Source organism: Zalophus californianus, chromosome 7, assembly GCF_009762305.2.
Source record: "Zalophus californianus isolate mZalCal1 chromosome 7, mZalCal1.pri.v2, whole genome shotgun sequence".
Taxonomy (NCBI): Eukaryota; Metazoa; Chordata; class Mammalia; order Carnivora; family Otariidae; genus Zalophus; species Zalophus californianus.
In genome coordinates, this window is record NC_045601.1 from 130,497,403 (window position 1) to 130,521,490 (window position 24,088).

The 24,088-nt window shown below is 37.2% G+C and overlaps 1 protein-coding gene across 1 annotated transcript in view; it reads left to right on the top strand.

Annotated features, from left to right (window-relative positions):
- SYCP2L (synaptonemal complex protein 2 like) overlaps positions 1-24,088 on the top strand; it is a 112,661-nt gene that overhangs the window by 20,709 nt on the left and 67,864 nt on the right. Inside the window, exons 6-16 of the mRNA XM_027604104.1 lie at positions 559-593; positions 1,531-1,673; positions 3,688-3,740; positions 4,349-4,394; positions 6,274-6,366; positions 6,464-6,524; positions 11,736-11,881; positions 13,313-13,406; positions 13,905-13,999; positions 14,710-14,767; positions 14,867-14,948. Of these exons, the coding sequence (XP_027459905.1) occupies positions 559-593; positions 1,531-1,673; positions 3,688-3,740; positions 4,349-4,394; positions 6,274-6,366; positions 6,464-6,524; positions 11,736-11,881; positions 13,313-13,406; positions 13,905-13,999; positions 14,710-14,767; positions 14,867-14,948 (906 nt within the window). The remainder of the gene's footprint in view (positions 1-558; positions 594-1,530; positions 1,674-3,687; positions 3,741-4,348; positions 4,395-6,273; positions 6,367-6,463; positions 6,525-11,735; positions 11,882-13,312; positions 13,407-13,904; positions 14,000-14,709; positions 14,768-14,866; positions 14,949-24,088) is intronic.

A 24,088-nucleotide genomic window follows, 5' to 3' on the forward strand; every position in this document is an offset into this window, starting at 1 on the left:
GTTATCAACTATGTTTTTAAAAAGATTATACAAAAAATATATACATGGAAGTTGGTGAGGTGACTATAAAATTCCAGAATCTTAGCATTTGATAATCTTCAGACATCCTCCAATTGAATTCACTTTACAGAAGGAAAAATAGAACCTCTGAATGTATAATAACTCTAGCTTCTTTTAAAAAGTACATTTAAGTCATTAATAATTTTTCCATAAAGATGTATTCTTGACATTTAAGAAATTCTGATGATGAATTTGAAATTTCAAAAATGCACATCATGGTGGGGGGCCATGGGTGGCTCAGTCAGTTAAGCATCTGCCTTTGGTTCAGGTCATGATCTCAGGGTCCTGGATTGAGCCTGTGTTGGGCTGCCTGCTCAGGTGGGAGTCTGCTTCTCCCTTTCCCTCTGCCCCTCCCCTCAGTTCATGCATGTGCTCTCCCCTAATAAATAAAATCTTTAAAAAATATTAAAAATATACATCTTGGTTTAAAATTTTAATACCAATATAGTAAAGTTTTATGTACATTTCAATAAAATGTAATTTATCTAAATGTTTCAGGAGAGACCTGGCAAGGACAATCTTGACTGTGGGTGGTAAGAAGTGTTTAGAATTTTAAATATTAGTGTATTACATATTGGACTCTTGAGGGTTTTGTGAGCATCTTAAAACTATGGGTAAAAATTATGGTCAAGTTGAAAATAGGAATAGCACTTCATTTTTAATTTATTATGAAAAGTTTTAGCATGCTGAAAGCCATAAAGAATAATTCATGAATACTTATTTCCTCACCAACCAGCCTAGTCAAATTTTATCATTTTGCCACATTTACTTCATCTTTAAGTAAAATCAGTTACAGGTAAAGCCCCTGGTATACATGTCCCTGATCCCATTTTCCGATCCATTAGTAGAGGTAATCCTTCTTGGATTTGTTTTTCATTCAAAAGTATGTTTTTCTACTTTTGTTCTACATATTCATAAACAAGATACATTATTTTTTTTCTAATTTTATTTAAATTCTAGTTAACATATAGTGTAATATTAGTCTCAGGAGTAGAATTCAGTGATTTGTCACTTCATACATTGTTTTGCATATTTTAAAAGCATTCTGTAAATGTCCTCCAATTGTACGTATCCAGCTGCAACTTGCTTTTTACTTTTAAAATCATTTGAAATTTAAACATGTTATACATAGTTTTTATCAGTCATGAAATATCATAATTTATCTTATTTTTGTAATAGAAATATTTTTAAGCCTGTTTGAGTTGCTTTTGATGGATGTTTTAATATAAAAGTGCAGAAGTATGTTTTGTTACATGCTGGCCTATTTAGATTTTCTGCTAATGTTTCTTAAATATTGAATTTAAGTAAAATGCTCTAGGGTACATCTTACTGCTTATAACTGTAATGTACAATGCTAATCTTCTAAGATGGAATTTCTTGGAACAAGTGCTAATCTGTAGAACTCCCCCCTTTTTTTTTCTTTTGCTTTATGCCCATCCCAGAATGATCTACCATGTTCTTAATCTCTAGATTATGACCAGCAGGTTGCTCTTTCTGAAGCACTGTGTAGGCTGACCTTGAAAAAATCAAGGGGTGAGCTTGTCCATGAGTGGTTTGAAGATGATGTCATTGCTGAAGCTTTCAAAGAAATTAAGGATCGAGAATTTGAGACGGTGAGATTCCTGGTCATCAAAAGTCCATTTAACCAATACTTATTAAATCTCCTCAGTGTTTTCTTCAACACTGGGCTCAGGGGAGGAATTTTTCTTAAATTAAGAAATGGTTTAAGTGAATAAGTAGCTATTCTTAAGCTTCCTGTTTCCCATTTATGTGAAATGATCTGAGGACTGTATGAACAGAAAATCTGTGCACCAAATATGGGCGTACAGATAAAACTTTTTTTAAGGTAATTTGGACTGGAGACAATGTGAATATGGTGGATCCAGTCCAAGAAAATGTCATGGAGTGGAGAGCAATTTTCAGTGCATCTCAGATGGTAGGGAGAACTGGAAGAGAAAATGTGCATTTCAGCACAGAGCAGCTGGGGCAATGAGGGGAGGTTGAAATTGGCATGGGGTGTTCTAGTTGCAGGGGAGTATTATAGGTAGTTGTGTTTTGAGCCATTCGGCCTCTCTATTTTAGAGGAATAATAATATCCAGTGTTTTCCATGCAATCTGGGCTCACGGTGACTGTATTCCCAAATAGCACAAAAATAGCTTGTAGCTTTGCTGCATACTCACCTCCATCCTAAAATGGCTAAAATATTTTTCCTATTCTTTCTAAAAGTTCCTAAAATGAAGGTTAGGTCCTTAGAAAAGGTAAAATTCTTAATAACCATGCTCATGTTGAACCAAGCTTTTCTGGTCAAAACTGCTATGCAATTAGAATTTTATTAAATCTGAAATTGTAAATATATTATTAAAACTCTGAAAAACAAACTGAGGGTTCTAGAGGGGTGGGGGGTGGGGGGATGGGTTAGCCTGGTGATGGGTATTAAAGAGGGCACGTTCTACGTGGAGCACTGGGTGTTAGGCACAAACAATGAATCATGGAACACTACATCCAAAACTAATGATGTATGGTGATTAACATAAAAATTTAAAAAATATATTATTAAAAATATTGACTACCAGATAAGTAGTAGTTGTTTAGCCAGTACTGAATTTGATCTAAATTGGAAGACCATAAGGCTCAGGTTTGAGTACTACTCCCTGACTTACATGATGTATGCCTTTCGGTAAGGTAGTTGATGTACAAAGCCTTAGTGTCATTATCTGTGAAATGGGAATAAAACCCACCATAAAGTTGTGAGAACTGAATGAGAGAAACCAACATGCCTGGGATGTTAAACTCAGAGGTTAGTTCCCTTTTTCCCCTCTATGTCATTCTCTCATGGTCAGGGAAATTTCATGAAAATAGGTCAAAAGTAACATTTTTCAAATCCTTTCCCCACCAGAGCCATTGACTTCTTAATGGAACTACTTTTAGGTCAAAGCTTACATTACTGCTGTCTATTTAGTGCTGCATAAAGATGCAGAGTGTAAGGATGGACTACAATAGCCAGTCCTCCCTAAGAAAAGGAACAAAAGCCTGGGTCAGTGTCTGTTCAGCTTTAGTATTTTGGAGGTAACAAATTTACCTTCTTACTTGCTTCTGGTCAGCGGAACTCTCTAAAAATAATCCTTATTCTCTGAACCTGTATGAGGAGAGAGAAACCAGGAAGGAATGGAATAGAAATAGAAAACTCCTCATAAAGAAAACAGGCAGTGGATAATGCACCCAGAATAACCCCAAAATTGATAAATTTATGGGTTTGTGGGTTGGCTCGTTCTGGGCAGATGTTAGCAAGATAGATGCGAATGGGTTAGCAAAACTATAATCTAGGTCACTAGTTAAATGTATTTCTTTTCCTCTTAACCCAGTGAAATGTAACTGTGCACATAACCTTTGGAGACTTAAAGCATTCCTCAGCTGAAAATCTCCTGGCTGGGGGTTCCTTCCAGAATTTGGGTCTGAAGCTTCCTCTTTCTAATACAAAGTATTTTTAATTAACCTGTAATAATGAATCTTGGTGGAACCTTGTGATGTTACTGGATCCTGGGAATTTAGAAGCAAACACTAGTGTCTGAATGCTGGTAAAAATATTTAAAACTTTTTTTCTTAAAGTTTGCATTATTTCTTTGAAGGATAGTAGACGGTTTCTCAATTACCTAAACAACAGACTTGGAGATGAAAGGAGGTAAGTATGTCTCTGGGTATCATTTTATTGACTAGTCTTATTTTGAAAATGTCTAATATTAGAAATCTAGGATATGTTTTATTTCAGGAGAGAATAGAAGATACATAACTTATCACTACTCTATTATCCATTGAATAGAAATATCAGGAGATTAGATCCATTCTCCATAGTGATTCATTTGTATGTGTTTAAAAATGATCTCTATCTGCTTTTTTGTTTTTAGCATATTTACTTAATGATTTGGAATATTTTTAACATGTTTCCTGGGAGATTTTATGAAGTCGGTGGGGATAGGTTTGTTACAAAGTTCTTGAGAATTTGCTAAATTCACTCCTCATTGGAATCTTGCCCAGCAACCCGGCAGAGATACAGTACCAGTAAGCCTGGCTTGTAGACCACTACACTTGGCTTGTACACTTGCCAGATGGAGACTAGAAATCTACCCAGAGTAGTATCCATTTGCAGTTTGAGACCCTCTTCCATACTTTGTGCAAAGAGATTTAATAGCATAACCTAGATAAAAATGCTCATTATAGCACATCTGTAGGTTGTGTTTGGGATTGACCCAATTATATATTTTTTTTTTTACATTGTCACGTGTTTTGCAGGGTCTATTCATTTCCGTGTATTGCTGCCTTTGCTGATGGGCACGAGGTATGTTCGTCTCTGGGGACTGTGAGGGGTATATATGGGTCTCATAGACCCTAAGTTAGGTATACATAATTAGGCCAAACTGCTCTCCCTACAAAGGGCTTTTTAGAAAAGGAAGCTTACTTTTAGAGACCTCAGTTCTGAAGCCTTTCTTCACTTGTCTTCTCTCCTACCATAACTGGGATGCATTACTAATAAATTTAAGGGCCCTACTGTTAATACCAGTATTAATATAATATTCCAGATACAGGAATTTTAGGGTTGATACTGTGTTCATGAGCTCTATTACAGAAATCTGGCATTATTTTACCCTACTAATGGGTACTATTATTCATGTCTGTATTGTAGGGAAAAGGGCAATTCCCTTGCTTCTTTCCATCCATTTGATGCTCCCCACTTTATCCATAGAAATAGGGGGTACTCTTTTCACTAGATACTTCTACCTTGTACTTTATAGTTTAAGGGTGAGCAGTTTCTTTTTACCATCTTCTTTGGTTTCTAAATGAACAAGGTCAACCTACATCATCTCCACAGGGGATAAATTTTTCAAAGACCTCTAAACCTTGACTCAGTTGAGGGTTCCTGGACCTTGTCTTCAAAATGTCCTAATCAAACATTTCTTTGCTTTGGGTTTAGAGGCTGTTTCTTGGCCTCTGGGAGCTGAGCCTTTAACCCCTGACTATGCCACAAGTTTTTTCTCCCTAGGACTGATTTTAGTAGCCTGATTGATTTTCTGTATCTCTATTCTTTTTTTCTTCTGGTTATCTGAAGGTTCCAGTATCTGCTTGGTGGTAGGTTTTTGGTTTTTTTGTTTTCTGTTTTGTTTTGTTTTACTTCTAAATTTCTATCCTCTTCAATCAGGGCCCTTAAACTGGCTTCCAGTAGCATACATTATAGGTTAAAACCTTCATTCAACTCTATATAGTTGTAAAAAGTAGGCATATATGATGGAAAGATGTCTAAGAAATGCCATCTTCATAAAAGCAAGTGGTCTATTTTTTTCCATTCTTAAGGTATAAAAACTCTTCATATACTTTCTGATGTCTAGGAAACATCTGGGAGGAAACAAAGGCATTGTTAATGTGTCTCTGGAAAGGTATCTATGGGAAGTTGAAGGGCAGAGGAGGAGACCTTTACTGTTTCTATAAACACAATACTGTTTGAAGCTTTTTTACTATAAGCACATATTTATTTTGCAATCAATTAAAATGAAGGTAATTTGAAATCTTCAAGTCTTAGCTCTACTTTAATGGATATAGTAAGGTAGATAGCAAATAATCACTTATATTTGATAATACCTCCTTCTCGAAGTTTCCATCCCTATGCAGTATGGATTGTTTCTGCTTCAACACAGGACTATTTTCTCATGAGTCTGGGGGGAAAAAGGTTTATGTGGATAGAGTCCTCTGACACATTTAAACATCTTTTAAACATTAAGCTAAGGTTGTTTCAGAAGTACAGATCTGTGATTCAACAGTTTTGCACAATTCACAGCGCTCACCGTAGCACATACCCTCCCCGATGTCTATCACCCAGCCACCCCATCCCTTCCACCCCCAACCACTGCAGTAACACTCAGTTTGTTCCTGAGATTAAGAATTCCTCATATCAGTGAGGTCATAATATATGGTAATTAACATAACAATAAAAATGGTAAAAAAACATTAAGCTAAGGTGGTTTTTTTTTTTTTTCTTCCAGAAAGAGCTTAGTTATATAAAGTTAAGACCTTCCTCCTGTTTTGCAGAAGTAAGGCAATAAAGACCTCCTATAATATTAAAGTAGTGTTTTTCCAAGAAAAGCAGAAGTTGTTTTTAGTGGAATAATTTCCCTCTGACCCTTTAACAGGATATGTATACAGTTCATGATGAAATTATCTTACAGATGAGGAAACCAGAAGATGAAAAACTAGAGAAATTTTGGATAGACTTCAACCTCAGAAGTCAGAGTGTAACTTTTTATATAAACAACACTAAGGTAACTGTGTTTGATTCCTACTTAAACCTAAGTGCTTAGCGATTGTTAATATGCAAATATGTTACGTGCTCATGAATGTAACTTATTTTTTTCCAAGAGTGCTCTGTGGGACTCAGTAAGACTTTTGAAGGAAGCAGTGATTAATTTCAGCATAACAGGTAAGATAATTCCGAACTACCGCACATTTAGTTCTGATTCTAGAGCAGACCTTGTCCTTTGAGGTAGGAGGGAGATGGTAGAGTGTGGTGGAAGGAACACTACTCAGGGCCAGGATGCAGGGCACAAGGTTGGGGACTCCTTCATTTGTGACTTTAGATTCAATTACTTGCCTGGTTTTTTCATTGTAAAAATAGTTACTCAAAAACTTTAAAATAGAATCACCATATGAGCCAGCAATTTCACTTCTAGATAGCAGACTTGAAGGAAGATTGGCATACTGATGTTCATTGCAATATCATTCACAGTAGCCAAGAGGGAGAAGTGACCCAAATGTCCATCTAAAAAAAAAAAAGGTGGTATATATGTATGATGGAATACTATTCAGCTTTAAAAGGGAAGGAAAGTCTGACATATGCTGCAACATGGATGAACCTTCAGAACATTATCCTAAGTGAATAGGCTAATCAGAAAAACAAATAGTATGATTCCACTTATGAGGTATATTTCAATTAAAGTGATAGGAAGTAGAGTAGTGGTTATCAGGGACTGGGGGGTGGAGGAAATGGGGAGCTGCTATTTAATGGGTAGAGTTTTAGATTAGCAAGATAAAATTCCAGAGATCTGTTGTACAATGATATAAATATACATAATACTAAACAATATATTTTAAAATGGTTAACATGGTAAATGTTTTGTGCCACAATTAAAAAATTGGGAGAAGGAGGGCAGGTACTTATTACCAGAATGGGAATTTCAAGCCAACTCCATGCTGAGCATGGAGCACGATGTGGGGCTCAGTCTCACCACTGTGAGGTCATGACCTGAGCTGAAACCAAGAGTCGGATGATGCTTAACTGATGGAGCCTGCCCCCAAGTTGTTTTCCTGCCTTCTCTCCAGAAGCAGTCAGTGCCCTCTGGGCTCTATCCCATCCAAGCCCAGTGACGTTTAAAACTTCCAGGCTTTAAGGCCTGCTGGTTGTCAGACCTCACAAAATTCAGCCCTTCTCATTTTCCAAGCCAATGGCTTTGGGGAAATGTTCCCTTGTGTGCTCCCTGTGTGTTCTGTCTTGCCCTTCATTGAGACCATGGCTCGCTCCCCTCCACGGCACCAGGGAGCCACACATCCCACCTTCAGTGTGGCTTCTTCTCCCTCTCTAGTTGTGGAGTTTGTCCACCCCTCAGGCCAATCTTTGGGGTATTTAGCATGATTTGATAGTTACCTAGTCATTTTTGTGGGATGAGATAAGCCTAAGGTCCTCTTATTCCACCACCATCTTTTCTCAACAATGTGCGTTCATTTTTTTTTCTTTAAAATTTTTTATTATGTTAATCACCATACATTACATCATTAGTTCTTGATGTAGTGTTCCATGATTCATTGTTTGTGCATAACACCCAGTGCTCCACGCAGAATGTGCCCTCTTTAATACCCATCACCAGGCTAACCCATCCCCCACCCCCTCCCCTCTAGAACCCTCAGTTTGTTTTTCAGAGTCCATCGTCTCTCATGGTTTGTCTCCCCCTCCAATTTCCCCCCTTCACTCTTCCCCTCCTGCTATCTTCTTTTTTTTTTTTTCTTAACATATATTGCATTATTTGTTTCAGAGGTACAGATCTGTGATTCAACAGTCTTGCACAATTCACAGCACTCACCATAGCACATACCCTCCCCGATGTCTATCACCAAGCCACCCCATCCCTCCCACCCCCCACCACTCCAGCAACCCTCAGTTTGTTTCCTGAGCTTAAGAATTCCTCATATCAGTGAGGTCATATGATACATGTCTTTCTCTGATTGACTTATTTCACTCAGCATAACACCCTCCAGTTCCATCCACGTCGTTGCAAATGGCAAGATCTCATTCCTTTTGATGGCTGCGTAATATTCCATTGTGTGTATATACCACTTCTTCTTTATCCTCAACAATGTGCATTCATAACATCATTCCTCAGATCCTCCAGGGGCCACACAAGGAGGTCAAAGCAGAGTGCAGAAAGAGCAAGTGTTTGTTTTAAGGTCTCTTTTGTCTGATAGAAATATTGCTACCTCAGCTTTCTTTTCGCATCCATTTGCATGACAGATACTTTTCCATCCCTTTGCCTTTAATCTGCGTGTGTCTTTAGGTCTGAAATGAGTCTCTCGTAGGCAGCATGTAGATGTGTCTTGCTTTTTTTAATCCATTCTGTCACCTGCTTTTGATTGGAGTGTTTAGTACATTTACATTCAAAGAATTACTGAGGTATGTACTTATTGCCATTTTGTTATTTGTCTTATGGTTTATGTAATTCTTCTGTGTTCTCTTCTCTTGCTCTTTCAGTTTGCTGGCTTTTTGGAGTCGTATGCTTGGATTCCTTTCTCTTTATTTTTTATAAATCTATTTTTTATTTTGTTTACCATTAGGTTTAGAACATCTTATACATATAGTAATCTATACTAAGGTGATGGTCTCTTATGTTTGTTTTGTGAATCCCTTGACTGAGTTGTATAGATGTACTTAATTTCACTGCTTTTGCGTTTCCCACTTGTCTTACTGTTAATGGTCTTTCCTTTCCACTCAGCGTCTTTTAACATTTTTTGTAGGACTGGTTTAGTAGTCATGAATTCCTTTAACTTTTGTTTCTGGGGAAATTATTTCTCCTTCTATTCTGAATGGTAGCCCTGCTGGATGGAGTGTTCTTGGTTGCAAGATTTTTCTTCTAGCACTTTAAAATATATCATGCCACTCTCTCTGGCTTGTAAAATTTCTGTTGAAAAATCAGGTAATAACCTCATGGGGTTTCCTTTGTATGTAACTGTTTTGCTGCTTCTAAAATTCTTTATCACTACTTCTTGCCATTTTAATCATGTATCTTGTTGTGGACCTCCTTGGCTTGATTTTTGTTGGTGACTTTATGCCTCTTGGATCTAGATATGTTTCCTTCCCCAGATTAGGGAAATTTCCAGCTATTATTTCTTCAAATAGATTTTCTGTCCCCTTTTTTCTCTTCTCCCGGGATTTTTTTTTTTAATAGATTTTTTTTTTAAAGATTTTATTTATTTGACAGAGAGCTAGAGAGAGCACAAGTAGGCAGGGCGGCAGGCAGAGGGAGAGAACGAAGCAGGCTCTCCCCTGAGCAGGGAGCCCAACGTGGGGCTTGATCCCAGGACCCTGGGATCATGACCTGAGCCAAAGGCAGATGCCTAACTGACTGAGCCACCCAGGTGTCCCTCCTTCTGGTATTCTTATAATGTGAATGTTACACTTGGTGGTGTTGCTGAGTTACCTTAGTCTATTTTCATTTTTTATTTTTCTCCTGTTCCACTTGATTGCTTTCCATTACTCTGTCCTCCAGGTCACTGATCTAATCTTCTGCTTCTTTTAATCTACTATTTATTCCATCTATTGCATTTTTAATTTCAGTTGTTAAGGTCTTCATCTCTGATTGGTTCTTTGTTTTTTTGTCTTTGTTGATGGTCTCACTGAGGTCTCCAATGCTTTTCTCAAATCCAAGGAGTATCTTTAAGACCATTACTTTAAATTTTCTATCAGGAATATTACTTATCTATTTAATTTAGCTCTTGCTGTAATTTTGTTCTTTCATATGAGACTTATTCCTCTGTCTCATTTTGTCTGTGTCTGTTTCTATGTGTTAGGAAAGTCAGCTATGTCTCTTGCTCTCGGAAGTAGTGGCCTTATGAAGAAGAGGTCCTGTAGTGCCCTGCAGTGCAATGTCCCCTGTTCACTGGAATCTGATACTTCATGAGTATCCCCCTTATTTGTTGCCTGTGTCCTATTGTGGTGGCTAAGCCACATTTGCCTTCAGTCCAGTTGTCTGCAGTGGTTCTCTTTCCCTGTTGTGGCAGGTTTTGGTCCCTGTGTTTTTAGTGGGCCTATTTGGGGCAGCCTTGGGCTTGAATTGAGTCAGACCGGGGGTTTGTGAAATGGCATGGTACCAAAGTGCAGGGCACTTTCCCCTTATTGTAGCTTGAGAAGCTTTCATTGGTTGGTGGGGCCTGCAGTCAGACTAGATGTCTGCCCCCGACTCCCCCACAGTGGGACTGGTATATGTGGTTATCTTTCTCTCTCCGTAGAGCAGGAGTCACTTTGGAGTGATAGTGGCTCTTGAGGCTGCTTGCACGCTGCTAGGCTTGTGATGCCTCCTTGGATGGGCTCCAGCCAAGGGCATATTAGAGTGAGCCGGTCTTCAGGAGAATGCAGGGGTGGGATGTGTGGTGCCATTGAGTCAGATACATGTTAAAAATTCTATAGTAGCCTACTGAAAAGGGTAAAAAGTAGATCTCAACATATTGTATTTTACCTGATATATCCTAAATATTAATATTTAAGCATGTCATCACTATAAAAAGTGAGCTGTTCTGCCTGCTCTTTTTTGTGTGAGTCTTCACAAACTGGTTATGTGTTTCATGCTTATAGCACATAGCAGTTTGCACTAGCCATGTTTCAGGTGTTTAGGGGCCACACATCCAGACCCATGTGTGTCTCCATCTTCTCTTCATTCTCCTCAATCTGTGACCCTTAGTTTTGCCTGTTCTTTCAGGCAGTTTACTCTTTGCTCTCCTGCAGGTTGTGACTCAGCTTGTAGTTACTGTGGCTTATTGTTGAACTCCTTATGAATTTTGGTCTAAACTGTTTGCCAAAACCAATTACTATTTGTCAGAGAGCTATGTCCTGGTAGGAGGCCCTCAAGGAGAATGTTATCATCTGAGACACAGGTGCCTCCTCCTTAAGTGGAGTCTATTGAAATGAAGGAGGATTATTCCATTTTTGCGTATGGGGAATAGTGATTTTTATTTTGAATTTTTAGCAGTGAGTGACATCTGAGATAATGAGAATGAATGTTGTGTCTAATATATTGGGGAGTAAAATACCTGCTGCAGGTGAAAGCTTTGTGTTCAAAAAATGCTCCTTACAAATCAGATTGAATTCTATAGAAGTCAAAATCCTCTCCAGTGCTTTGCTTCTAAGGTAAGTTACTTCCTATCTTTACAAGATCAACCACATAATCATGTTGTGGGTATTTGCATGTATAAATACAGGCACAAATGTGTGTCTAACAAAAATAATTTCAAAGTAACTTTAATTTCTTTTTATCTTATTGCAGAAAAATCTAAACAGTTGACAAATATCCCAGTGCAGTTATTTACAATTATAGAATCTTATAATTTTTTAGTATGTTGATATGCATATGTATACTTTGTTTTTTGTTAGAAACTGAAAATAGGAAGATCCTCATTATTTGCCTGAAGAAGCCTATTAATATTGGCAACAAAGAAGTGATGAAAATAGAAATCCATTTTGATTTGCAATTCAACATATCACAAGCTTCCATTGAAGCTTTAGGAGAAGATAAACAGGTGGCAGATTTAGTTCTTGTTTATTTGCAAATATTTTAGTATGTTTCCCTATCTAACTTCCTTGTTGGGTTTTGATGTGAATATTTGCTCCAGCTGATAACTTGATCTTCGGAACATCATGTAATAAGAATTGAAAAATCTGGCTTCTAATCCCAGTTCTTTTCATATATTATTGCCTTATGTAGGACACAAAGCCTCTTTCTACCTCAAAATGCTTTATCCCGTTTATTGCGAACAGTTAAATTTTCTAGGATAACATCACAACCTCACCACATTCTTCCTGAAGTTTTGAGGATACTTGCTGTGGCCTTCTTAGCATTTCCTTCTCTCTCTCCAACCCTTGAGAACTGAGGGGGAATTACTCGAAATAGCATCTCTTAGGGAGTTTCACTGAAGTTCTATCTCCTGGGGTTAAGGTGAAATGGTCTGCACATCTTCTAGACTGCTGTGGCCTCCATATCACTAACTATACTGTGTCCTATTTATATACAAGAGCACAGTGTCTTGGGAACGCCTGGGTGGCTCGGTTGGTTAAGTGTCTGCCTTCGGATCAAGTCCCGTGTCGGGCTCCCTGCTCAGCAAGGAGTCTGCTTCTCCCTCTGCTTGCCACTCACCCTGCTGGTGCAGGTGCGTGCTCTGACAAAATCTATAAAAACAAAAAAAAAATTTACACCCTTTATTAAAAAGAACAACAAAAAAATAAACAATGCCTTTATCACTGATGGCAGACAGAGCAAAGATACTTGTGACAAAAAGACCTAAGATACTGTGGTAGTGGCCATTAGAAGGTTGAATTAAGAGGTCAGAGACCAGAGGAAAGAAGCCTAGGGCCCATTTCCTTTTGGTATTGAGTTGTGTATGAAGACCTGTTATATTCTATAAAGTGCTCTGCAGTAGAGTTTCTGAAGACTCACCCCATGAAAAGACCATTTCATGGATGAGGATGAGAAATAGAGTAGAATCAGTCACTTAATAAAAAAAAAAAAAATCATGTTACATATGAATTGGCCTAACACTGATGCTCGACTGGCTGAGGCCCCAAGAGGGAGGGCCTCCAGCTCCTCACCAAGAGGGTTCTTGGTTTTATGGGAGAATGAATTCAAGAGCAAGCCATGTAGAGAAAGGGACAAAGATTTATTAAGTCTAGAAGAAAGGAGCTCCTTCACAAACAAAGTAGTCTCTCCTCCCAGATGAGGAAGCATACCCTCCCCTCACCCCCTTGTTGCCTCTGACGAAGGGTTTTGTGTGTTTAAAATTACCTAACTGTATAAGGAAGGGCTTTTAACTTTGGGTTTATTATTTACACTTGGCAGTAAGATTAACTTCTTCTAATTTATGTTTGTTGTGTTCTGAGCCTTAAGTTCTCCTTAACAAAATTTTTAAGAGTTTACTCCTCTTTTAAGGTCATGGGGATTTTGGCTTACATTTCAGATGTTGCCTGACCAGACAAGAAGCTCCTCAGGACTTTCTGGTAAACTTGAGAAAGAAGACCCTGACATTCTTAGCAGCCTTGAAAGAGAGACAGGTAACTGGGTAGTAACATTTTGTACTCTGAATTCCTTTTTAAAGACAATAAAACCTTACTTGGAAGAGATCACTGCAAGCCTGTGGTGCATGAGAGTGTTAAATATGCCATTGTACCTGCAGAGAACGAAGTTGGTAGCCACCTTGAATCATTTTCCCTACCCAATACATTGTCTTATGGGTCAGTTGGAAATGACAAAGGAGAAAAAATGATAGTCATGGCTGGAGGCAGAAGATGGGGGCATGGAAGAGCCTAGCTACCTATAAGGCTGACCCTGAACAGATCCTGTATCTATTGGGAGTTACATCCCAAAGCTGTTTCTCAAAGTGCCCACAGATTTTGGATTTGGGAGTTTAACGTAGGATGTAATTACCAGATCTTACCAATAGATGGCGATGTACCTGCAGTGTGGGCTCCCCTGAAGAGCAATTGGAGAATGTGTTCACTGTGGTGCGTGGTTATTGTTAACACTTTTAATGCTCTGTTCTCTGTGTATAGACCAGAAAGAAGAATCCACCAAGCTGGCAGAGTTAATGAATGCCAGAGATGACCATTGCCCAATAACTCTCCCCTTAAATGACCAGTCTGAACCTGTGAGTATGGGATGCTGGGTATAAGATTCTGAACTGTGTCTACCAGGATGCTGACAGGGGGAAGTCACCTCTCCTGGCTTGCAGTCTATTTTTTTCCCCCTAACCAGCTATTTCTCCATTTTTTTTGGACCATCCTGTCCTTTAGATCACTTTTGCCTGACATGTTTATACGTTCTCTTCTTTCACACAACTTGGCTCTCCCATGGAGTGTGTGACTTGGCTGGCTCTGCCTCATTCCCTCACTTGGGATCTGAAGACCAAGATAAAGGGAAAAGAGTCTGATATTTGCAGTCAGACCTAAGATATAGGAACTTGGGAAAGTTAATATCACTGAGTCTGAGGCTTCTCATCTATAAAATGGAGGTAATAGCTGGTTCATGCTGTAACCCTCTTAGGTACTATACATTTTGTTTTTAATCCTAACGTACTGTTGGCATATACAGGTATTCAGACCGGTCCTCGTTTTCTTATATTTGATTACATGGACATTATACAGAAGTGTAACGATAGTGTTTTTGGAACTGACAAATCTTCTGAGGGCAGAAAAATAATTTTTTTGCAGCAGCAGCCAACAGTCATGAGGAGTCAAGTCTAATGAATAAAAAGCCTGGTATATTAGTATTTAGTAGAAATGCTTTTCTTGAATATGTAACATGACTCTAAAAGAATTTTATAAGAGGGACTTCAGAATCACAATTTTTTTTCTACAGCAAACAAATACAGCAGATAGTTCACCTGAAAAATTGAAACTGGATGACCTACAACAAGGTCAGCTTTTTAAAAAAAATCTTTCACAAGACTTGAGTAGTATACTTAAATGTTTGAGAAGCTTAACAATTTTTGTTTTTTAATTTTCATGATTGGAAGTCACTTCAAAACATGAATATTCTTCAGATTTACAAGAACCGTCAGCGAAAATTCAGGATCCTAAGTTAAATGACAAATCTAGGTATGCGATTTTTCAAAATTAATAAACCATGTTGATTGCTATTAACGTGACTAGTTAATGTATAAGTCAACTGTCTTTCCATCTTCATCTGGCCACACGCCACACAAGGAGAGAACATTGTGTGCAGTGTTCTGTGGAATGATTTGAGCAGGGCTGGGATGTTCTCCTCACCTACAGGTCTCTACCATTATACCCCCAGTGATATGCTTGGTGATGTAGTTTTCCCCAGCCAGGAAACATGTATCACCTGGCATTAACTTGCTACTTTTCCATGTAGGCCTATGAAGAATGGGTCATAGGACAAGTAATTTTTTATAGCTTTATATAGAGAGACAATTGGAATAAACTGTGCATATTTAAAGTATGCCATTTGAGTTTTGACATATGTCTATACCAAGGACCGTCACTACAATCGAGATAATGTACCTATCCAACATCTCCAAGATATTCTTGCTCCTTTGAAATTCTTCCCTCCTGCCCTTTCTGTCTCCCTTACCTGCCCCTTACAATCACTGATCATCTTTTTGCAACAATAGATGAGTTTGCAATTTAAAAATCTGATATAGGGGCACCTGGGTGGCTCAGTCGTTAAGCGTCTGCCTACGGCTCAGGTCATGATCCGAGGGTCCTGGGATCAAGCCCCGCATCGGGCTCCACGCTTGGTGGGAAGCCTGCTTCTCCCTCTCTCTCACCCTGCTTGTGTTCCTGCTCTCGTGCGCGCTCTCTCAAATAAAAATCTTAAAAAAAAAAAAAAAAAAAAATTCTGATATAAATGGAATCAAAGAGCATGTACTTTTTTTTGGTCTACCAGCTTCTTTCATTCAGCATAATTATTTTGAGGTTTATCCATATTATGTGTATCAATAGTTCATTCTTCTATATTGACAAGTAATAGTTCCTTCATGGATATACCACAGTTGGTTGATCCATTCACCCATTGATGGTCATTTGAGGTCCCAGTTTTTTTTTTTGTTTTTTTTTTTAAGTAAAGCATTTGGGATCATATTTAAGCCTTTGTATGGATGTGTATTTTCTCTTGAGTAAATACATAGGAGTGGAATGACTGGATCATTGCTGGTGTATGTTTAACTTCTAAAAAACCAAAAAACAACCCCTGCCAAAATGTTTTCTAAAGTGGTTAAACCATTGAACATTCCCACCAAGTCTTCGAGAGTTCTAGTTCCTCACATTCTTGTTAATACTTGGTAATGTTAGTCTTTTTAATCTTAGCCATTCCAGTGGAAATGTGATATTTCATTGTGGTTTTGATTTGCATTTCTGTAATGACTAATGGTGTTGAGCATCTTTTCATGTATTTTCCATCTTTCTCTCAGGTAATATATCTTCAAATCTTTCACTATTAAAAATACATTATTTGCTTTGAGTTAAAAGTGTTCTTTATATATTCTATATACATAGAAGTCCTTTATTAGATATGTTTTACATTTTCTCCCTGTGGCTTACCTTTTTATTTTTGTCTTTTTTTTTATCTTTCATGCATAATTATTGAAGGCCTGCTGTACATAGCTAATACAGCTTATTGTTAGATACCTAATAACCTTTACTAAATGCATCCAATTCCATATATTACTCAGTCTTCACCATATTCCTAAGGAATGTATTATTTTTACCTCCATTTGCTAAAGGAGGAAATGAAGGCAACAGAACTTAAGGACATATCCCTAGAAAGTGTTGGCTTAACTATAATATGTCTTTAAAGAGCAAAATTTCTTAGTTTTTATTAAGCTCAATTGATTTTTTTTTCTTTTATACCTTAGGCTTTTTTTTTGGTGATGTGCTTAAGAAAACTTAGGCAAACTCATGATCAGTTCCCACATTTTCTTTTTTCCCCTACATTTTCTTCTAGGAGTTCTATAGTTCTAGATCTTATTTCAGTTGTGAATCATTTTGTATTTTTATATTGTGTGAAAAAAGGGTTTTTCCCCCCCTTCTTTCTCTCCTTTCTTTTCTTTCACATGGCTGTCCAATTATTCCAGATCATTTATTGAAACAATTATTTTTCCCCCATTGAGTTTTCCTGGAAACTTTGAAGAAATCATTTGACCATGTACGTGTAGCTCTATTTCTGGACTGCATACAGGGATGACTTTGAGATACTGCAAATTCAGTTCCAGATCACTACAATAAGGGGAATATTGCAATAAAGCAAGTCAAATGACTTGGCTTCCCAGTGCATACAAAGGTTAGGATTACATTATACTGTAGTCTATTAAGTATGCAATAGCATCATACAGACACACACTGTATATACTTTAAGTATTTTATTGCTTAAAAATGCTATCTGAGCTTTAAGTGAATCAATCTTTTTGCTGATAGTGGCTCTTGCCTCCATGTTGATGCCAGGCAGAGTGGTGGTTCCTGAAGGTGGGGTGACTGGCAATTTATTCAGATAGGGCAACAATGAAGTTTGCCACATTAACACTTCCTTTCATGAACAATTTCTCTGTAGCATGAGATGCTCTTTAATAGCAGTTTACTCACAGTAAAACTTCTCTCAAAGTTGGAGTCAATCCTTCCAAATCCTGCTTTATTAACTAAGCTTATATAATCTAAATCCTTTGTTGATATCTCAAGGATCTTCATAAACCTCTTCACCATGAATAGATTCCATCTAAAGAAACCACTTTCTTTGCTCATTCATAAGAAGCAACACCTCATCTGTTCAAGTTTTAATATGAGATTCCAGCAGCTGAGTCCCATCTTCAAGCTCCACTTCTCATTCTCTTGCTATATCCATCACATCTGCAGTTACTTTTCCCACTAGAATCTTGAGCTCTTCAAAGTCATCCATGAGGATTGGAATCAACTTCTTCCAAACTTCTGTTAATGTTGATATTTTAACCTCTTCCCATGAATCATGAATGGTATTACTGGCATCTAGAATGGTGAATCCTTGCTAGAAGGTTTTCAATTGACTTTTCCCAGATACATCAGAGGAATCAATATCCATGGCAGCCATAGCCTTAGGAAATACATTCTTAAATAAGACTAAAATTGAAATGACTCTTTGATCTATGGGTTGAAGAATGACATTGTTAGCAGGCCTGAAAAGACATTTATCTTGTTGCTCATCTCCACCAGAGCTCTTGGGTGACCAGGTATACAGTCAGCGGGCAGTAATATTTTGAAAGGAATCTTTTCTTCTGAGCAGCAAGTCTCAACAGTGGGCTTAAAATATTCAGTAAACCATGTTATAAACAGATGTGCTGTCATCCAGGCTTTGTTCCATTTATAGAGCATAAGCAGAGTAGATCTAAAAATTCTTAAGGGCTCTGGGATTTTGGAGTGCTAAATGAACATTGCCTTTAAGTTAAAATCAGCAGCTGTATTATTCCCTAACAAGAGACTCAGCCTGTCTTTTGAAGCCAGGAATTGAGTTTTCCCCTCTAGCTTTAAAAGTCCTAGATGGCATCTTCTTCCAAATGAAGGCTGTGTCTACATTGAAAACCTGTTTAGCGTAGCCACCTTCAGTAACTATTTTAGCTACATCTTCTAGATAATTTACTGCATCTTCTACATCAGAACCCGCTGCTTTACCTTACACTTTTATATTATGGAGATGTTCCCCCCCCCCCCGCCCCGCCCTTAAATCTCATGAACCAACTTCTGGTAGATTCTACCTTTTCTCTTGACGCTTTCTCAGCTCTCTAAGCCATCATGGCTTAAAGGAATGTTGTGGCTGGTTTGATCTTCTAACTAAACCACTAAAATTTTCTCCATGTATGCAATAGGACTTTTGCTTTTTTTTGTCATTTGTGTGTTCACTGGAATACCACTTTTAATTTCCTTCCAGAAGTTTTCCTTTATATTCACAATTTGGCTAACTGATGCAAGAGACCTAGCGCTGAGCCTGTCTCAACTTTCAACAGGTGTCCCTCACTAAGTTTAGTCATTTCTAGCTTTTGATTTAAAGTGGGACACCTGCAACTCTTTCTTTCACTTGAACACTTAGGGGCCATTATAGGGTTATTGGCCAAATTTCAATATTGTTGTGTCTCAGAATAGGGAGGCCTGAAGAAAGAGATGGCAGAACAGATGGGGAATATTTGGTGGTGCCTCAAAACAATTACGATAGTAACATCAAAGCTCACAGACCACCAATAACAAATAAAATGAAAAAGTTTGAAATATTACAAGAATTACCAAAATGTTGCACAAAGACCTAAAAGAGAGCAAATGCTGTTGGAAAAATGGTGGCAATAGACTTGCTCAATATAGGTTTGCTATAAACCTTTAATTTGCAAAAACAAAAGAAAAGCCCATAGTATCTATGAAGGGCAATAAAATAAGTAATGTCTGTATTCTGTTACATTGATCTACTTATCTGACTTCATATATTACCTGAATTACTGTAGCTTTACAGTGGTAAAGCTACTGTATCTCATTTTGAATTGAGGTAGTGTTGGTCTTCAACTCTTTTAAGTTTTTTTTTTTTTTTTTACTAAGTCCTTTGCATCTCCATATCAATTTTAGAATCAACTTTATAAAAAGTCTTCCAGGTTTTGACTGAGATTGTATTAAATTTATAGGTCATTTGGAGAAGAATTGATGTAACTGTTTTCATGGTCTCAAACGGTGTATCTCTTCATTTATGTAGGACTTCGATTTCTCTCAGTAATATTTTATAGTTTTAAATATATAACTTGGATAAATTTAGCAAAATATATACAAAAGTATTTCATATTATAATCTTTAAAAATTTCCATTTCTGGTTTCTTACAGACATGGAGTTGATTTGTGTATGTTGGTCATATATCTTACAACCTTGCTAAACCAACTTAATACTTCTCATATCCATCTGATAGTATTTTATTGCTATGCACATTTTAAATACTAAATTTCCAATAAAATATAAGCAATAAACAGCTTTTTCTTACTCCTACAGTACATCCCCAGAAACAGTTGTGGACATGCCACCTGTTATACCACATAAGTGAACATATTACTTTGACCTTCTCATTGCTCGACATTCATGAGGAGCCACGTTAGATTTTTTTTCTGTTTTGAGGTATAATTACCATACAAATCTATAAAAGTTTTAGGTATACAGCATAATGACTTGACATACATATATTGCAAAATGATTACCATAGTAATTCCAATTAACACGAAGCTCCTCATGAAATTATGATTTTTTTTTCCCTTGCAAGGAGAACTTTTAGGATCTACTCTTGGCAACTTTCAGATATACCATATGTACATTACATCCCCAGTATTTATTTATCTTATAATTAGAAGTTTGAAACTTTTAACCACTTTCGACCACCCTTACCCTCCCAACTTAAACCTCTGGTAACCACAAAACTGATATTTTTTTCCTGTGAGTTTTTTTTTTTTTTTTTAAGGTTTATTTATTTATTTTGAGAGACTGAGAATGAGAGAGAGAGAAAGAGTACATGAGAGGGGGGAGGGTTAGAGGGAGAAGCAGGCTCCTTGCCGAGCAGGGAGCCCAATGCGGGACTCGATCCCAGGACTCCAGGATCATGACCTGAGCCGAAGGCAGTCGCTTAACCAACTGAGCCACCCAGGCGCCCCTGGGTTTTTTTTTTTTTTTTATTCAATTATACTATACAATGTCATATTAGGTTCAGGAATAAAATATGATTCAACAATTCTATACATTTCTTAGTGCTCATCAAGATAAGTGTTCTGTTAACGGTCTTTATCTGTTTCACCCATTTCCCCACCTACCTCCCTTCTGCCAACCACTAGTTCTTTATATTTCAGTGTCTGGTTTTTATTTCCTTTTCTGTTTAAGTTCAACATATGAGTGAAATCATATGGTATTTATGTTTCTTTGAGTTATTTCACTTATTGTACCCTCTAGGTCCATCCATGTTGTTGCAAATGGCAAGTTTTTTTTATGGTTAATACTCTAACGTCCATATATACCACATTTTCCTTATACGTTCATTTTTCTTAAGATTATTTATTTGACAGAGACACAGCGAGAGAGGGAACACAAGCAGGGGGAGTGGGAGAGGGAGAAACAGGCTTCCTGCCAAGCAGGGAGCCTGATGCAGGGCTTGATCCCAGGACCCTGGGATCATGACCTGAGCTGAAGGCAGACGCTTAACGACTGAGCCACCCAGGTGCCCCATACATTCATTTTTCAATGGGCATTTGTGTTGTAGTTTTAGGATGAGCCTTTTAAATTCCATATATAAGTAGAATTAAATAGTATTTGTGTTCTCTGACTTATTTCAGTTAGCACAATGTCCTCAAAGTCCATCTATCATTGCACATTGCAAGATTTGCATTTTTAGGATTAGTATACCACATCTTTATCCATTTATCAATAGATAAGTTGTTTCCATATCTTGGCTATTGTAAATAACACTATGATAAACATGAGGATGCAGATATCTCTTCAACAGTGATTTAGTTCCCTTTGGATATATACCCAGAAGTGGAATTGCTGATTCATTGCTATTTTAGGATTTTTGAGGGACCGCCATACTAGCTGTTTAACTTTCCATGGTGGGTGTACAATTTACATTTCTACTAATAGTGCACTAGGGTTTTCTTTCTTTCCACATCCTCACCAACACTTGTACTCTCTTTTTTTATAGGAATTCTAACAGGTATGAAGTAATACCTCATTGTGGTTTTGATTTTTATCTCCCTGATTAGTGATGCTGAGCACCTTTGCATGTATATATTAGCTATGTGATTATCTTCTCTGGAAAAAATTTCAGATTCCCTGCATATATTTAAATCCGGTTGCTTGGTTTTTTGCTGTCGAGTTGTAGTTCTTTTTAAATTTTGGTTATTAACCCCTTACCAAGGTATGATTTGCAAATACTTCCGCCCTTTCTGTAAGTTGCATTTTTATCTTGTTAATTGCTTCTTTTGCTGTGCAGAAGCCCTTTTAGTTTGATGTAGTCTCAGTTTTTTCAATTTTTGTTTTTGTTCCTTTTCCTTTGGTGTTACATACAAAACATTTTTGCCAAGACCAATGTCAAGAAGGTTTGTCCCTGTGCTTTTTTTTTTTCCCCTAGGAGATTTATGGTCTCAAGTCTTATGTTTAAGTCTTTAATCCATTTGAATTAATAGTATTGTAAGAGGATTCCCATTTAATTCTTTTGCATGTGGTTATCCAGTTTCCCCGCATCTCTTATTGAAGAGACTATTTCCCCATCAAGCGTTCCTGGCGCCCTTGTCAAATATTAGTTGACCAAATATGTCAGAATTATCTCTAGCAATATTCTTTGTTCTGCAAGCTATTTTGTATGATGTTAATATGGCCACTACTGCTTTCTTTTTCTTAAAGTATGGCACATCTTTCCCCGTTATTTTACTTTTAACCTTTTTGGGTCTATACGTTTAAGGTGGGCTTATTATAGGCAGCATTTGCTTTTGCTTTGCTATTTACCTCAATATGATAGTCTCTGGTCTTGGATATTTAGACCATTTATATTTTATATGATATGATTGTGTTTATGTCTATCATATTATCTTATTTGTTTTCTATTTGTCGTGTCTGTTTTTTCCCCTTTTCCTTTTTCTGATGTGTTTTGGGTAAATGGAATATATTCTTATGGGCATTTTATCTCCTTTGTCAGTTTATTTGGTATAACTTTGTTTTTGTGGTTACCTTATATATATATGTGTGTGTGTGAGTGTTGTGTGTGTTATAGTGTGTGTGATATATATATATATATAGTGTGTGTGCTATATATATACACACACACATATTATGTATATGTTCAACTTAACACTCTTAGCCTTCAGATAACATTATATTGCTTTACACATAAGCCCTTAAACACAACTCCAGGGGCGCCTGGGTGGCTCAGTAGGTTAAGCATCTGCCTTCGGTTCAGGTCATGATCCCAGGGTCCTGGGATTGAGCCCCGCATCGGGCTCCCTGCTCGCTGGGAAGCCTGCTTCTCCCTCACCCACTCCCCCTGCTTGTGTTCCCTCTCTTGCTGTCTCTCTCTCTGTCAAATAAATAAAATCTTTAAAAAAGCACAACTCCAGGTTTTTGCTACTTTTATAATATAATTTACTTTTACATATGTTATAAATCTCTAATTTTATTATTGCTGTTTAAAATTATAATTTTAAAACACTTAGAAAATAAGAAAATTTACTTTGTTTTTCACATTTACCATTTCTACTGTTCTTCATTCCTTTGTACAGATAGAAATTTTCATCTGTTATCATTTTCCTTTGCTTGAAAGACTTTAATATTCTTGTGCAGGTCTCTTGGTGATTAATTCTTATAACTATTACGTGTTTGATACTGGGTATAGAATTTCTAGCCTAACAGTTTTCTATTTCAGTAATTTAAAGATCTTTCTTCATTGTCTTCTCACTTGATTGTTTTTTTTTTTTTGCCCATTTGCATTGTATATTTTATTTAAATTTTGTTTTATGGTGCATCTGCTGGGGTGCACAAGTAATTCTAAGACTCTGAAAAGTCCTGTAAACTTGGGCTCAATTTCTGTAGCTGATAACTATTCAGTGAAGATGGTGTGCTTCTCTCTTCGAAAGCAAAATGTTCTGCAGGCTTACAAAGATCTTAAACAGTGGTATCGCCAAAGTCCTTGTTCCAACGTATGTACGCTTCTAAGGTTTGAGGGCTCATGCTGCATTTTATCTTTTTCAAGGATTCAGTGAAGTCAGATCATCGAATATTTGTCATCTCACTGGCAGACATATTCTTTACTTGTTCTGGTTTCAGTTCTCGGATAGAACTCAGTGCTGCATCTTTTGCCAAAGCTGTTAGATCACTTCCTGAATATCCATCGGTCATTCTAGCAAATTGTGCTAGTTCTTTTTGGGTCAATGGGCTTCCTTGTTTACATAATAGATTTTTAAGTTAAAGTAGTTGTGTCTCCTCATTTGGGAAAGACACATATACCTGTTTGATGAAACGCCTGAGAACAGCCTCATCAAGTTCTTGTGGCCTGTTAGTTACACCATCACTTGATTGTTTCTGATGAGAAGTCTGTTATTTCTTATATTTGTTCCCTTATATGTAAGGTGGCTTTTTTTCCCTCTGGAGTGCTTTTCAGGTTTTCTCTCTATTAATAATTTTCAACAATTTATGACATGATTTGGTGTAGGTTTTTCTTTTTTCTTTTCCATGTTTCTTGAGCTTTGGGGTTGTT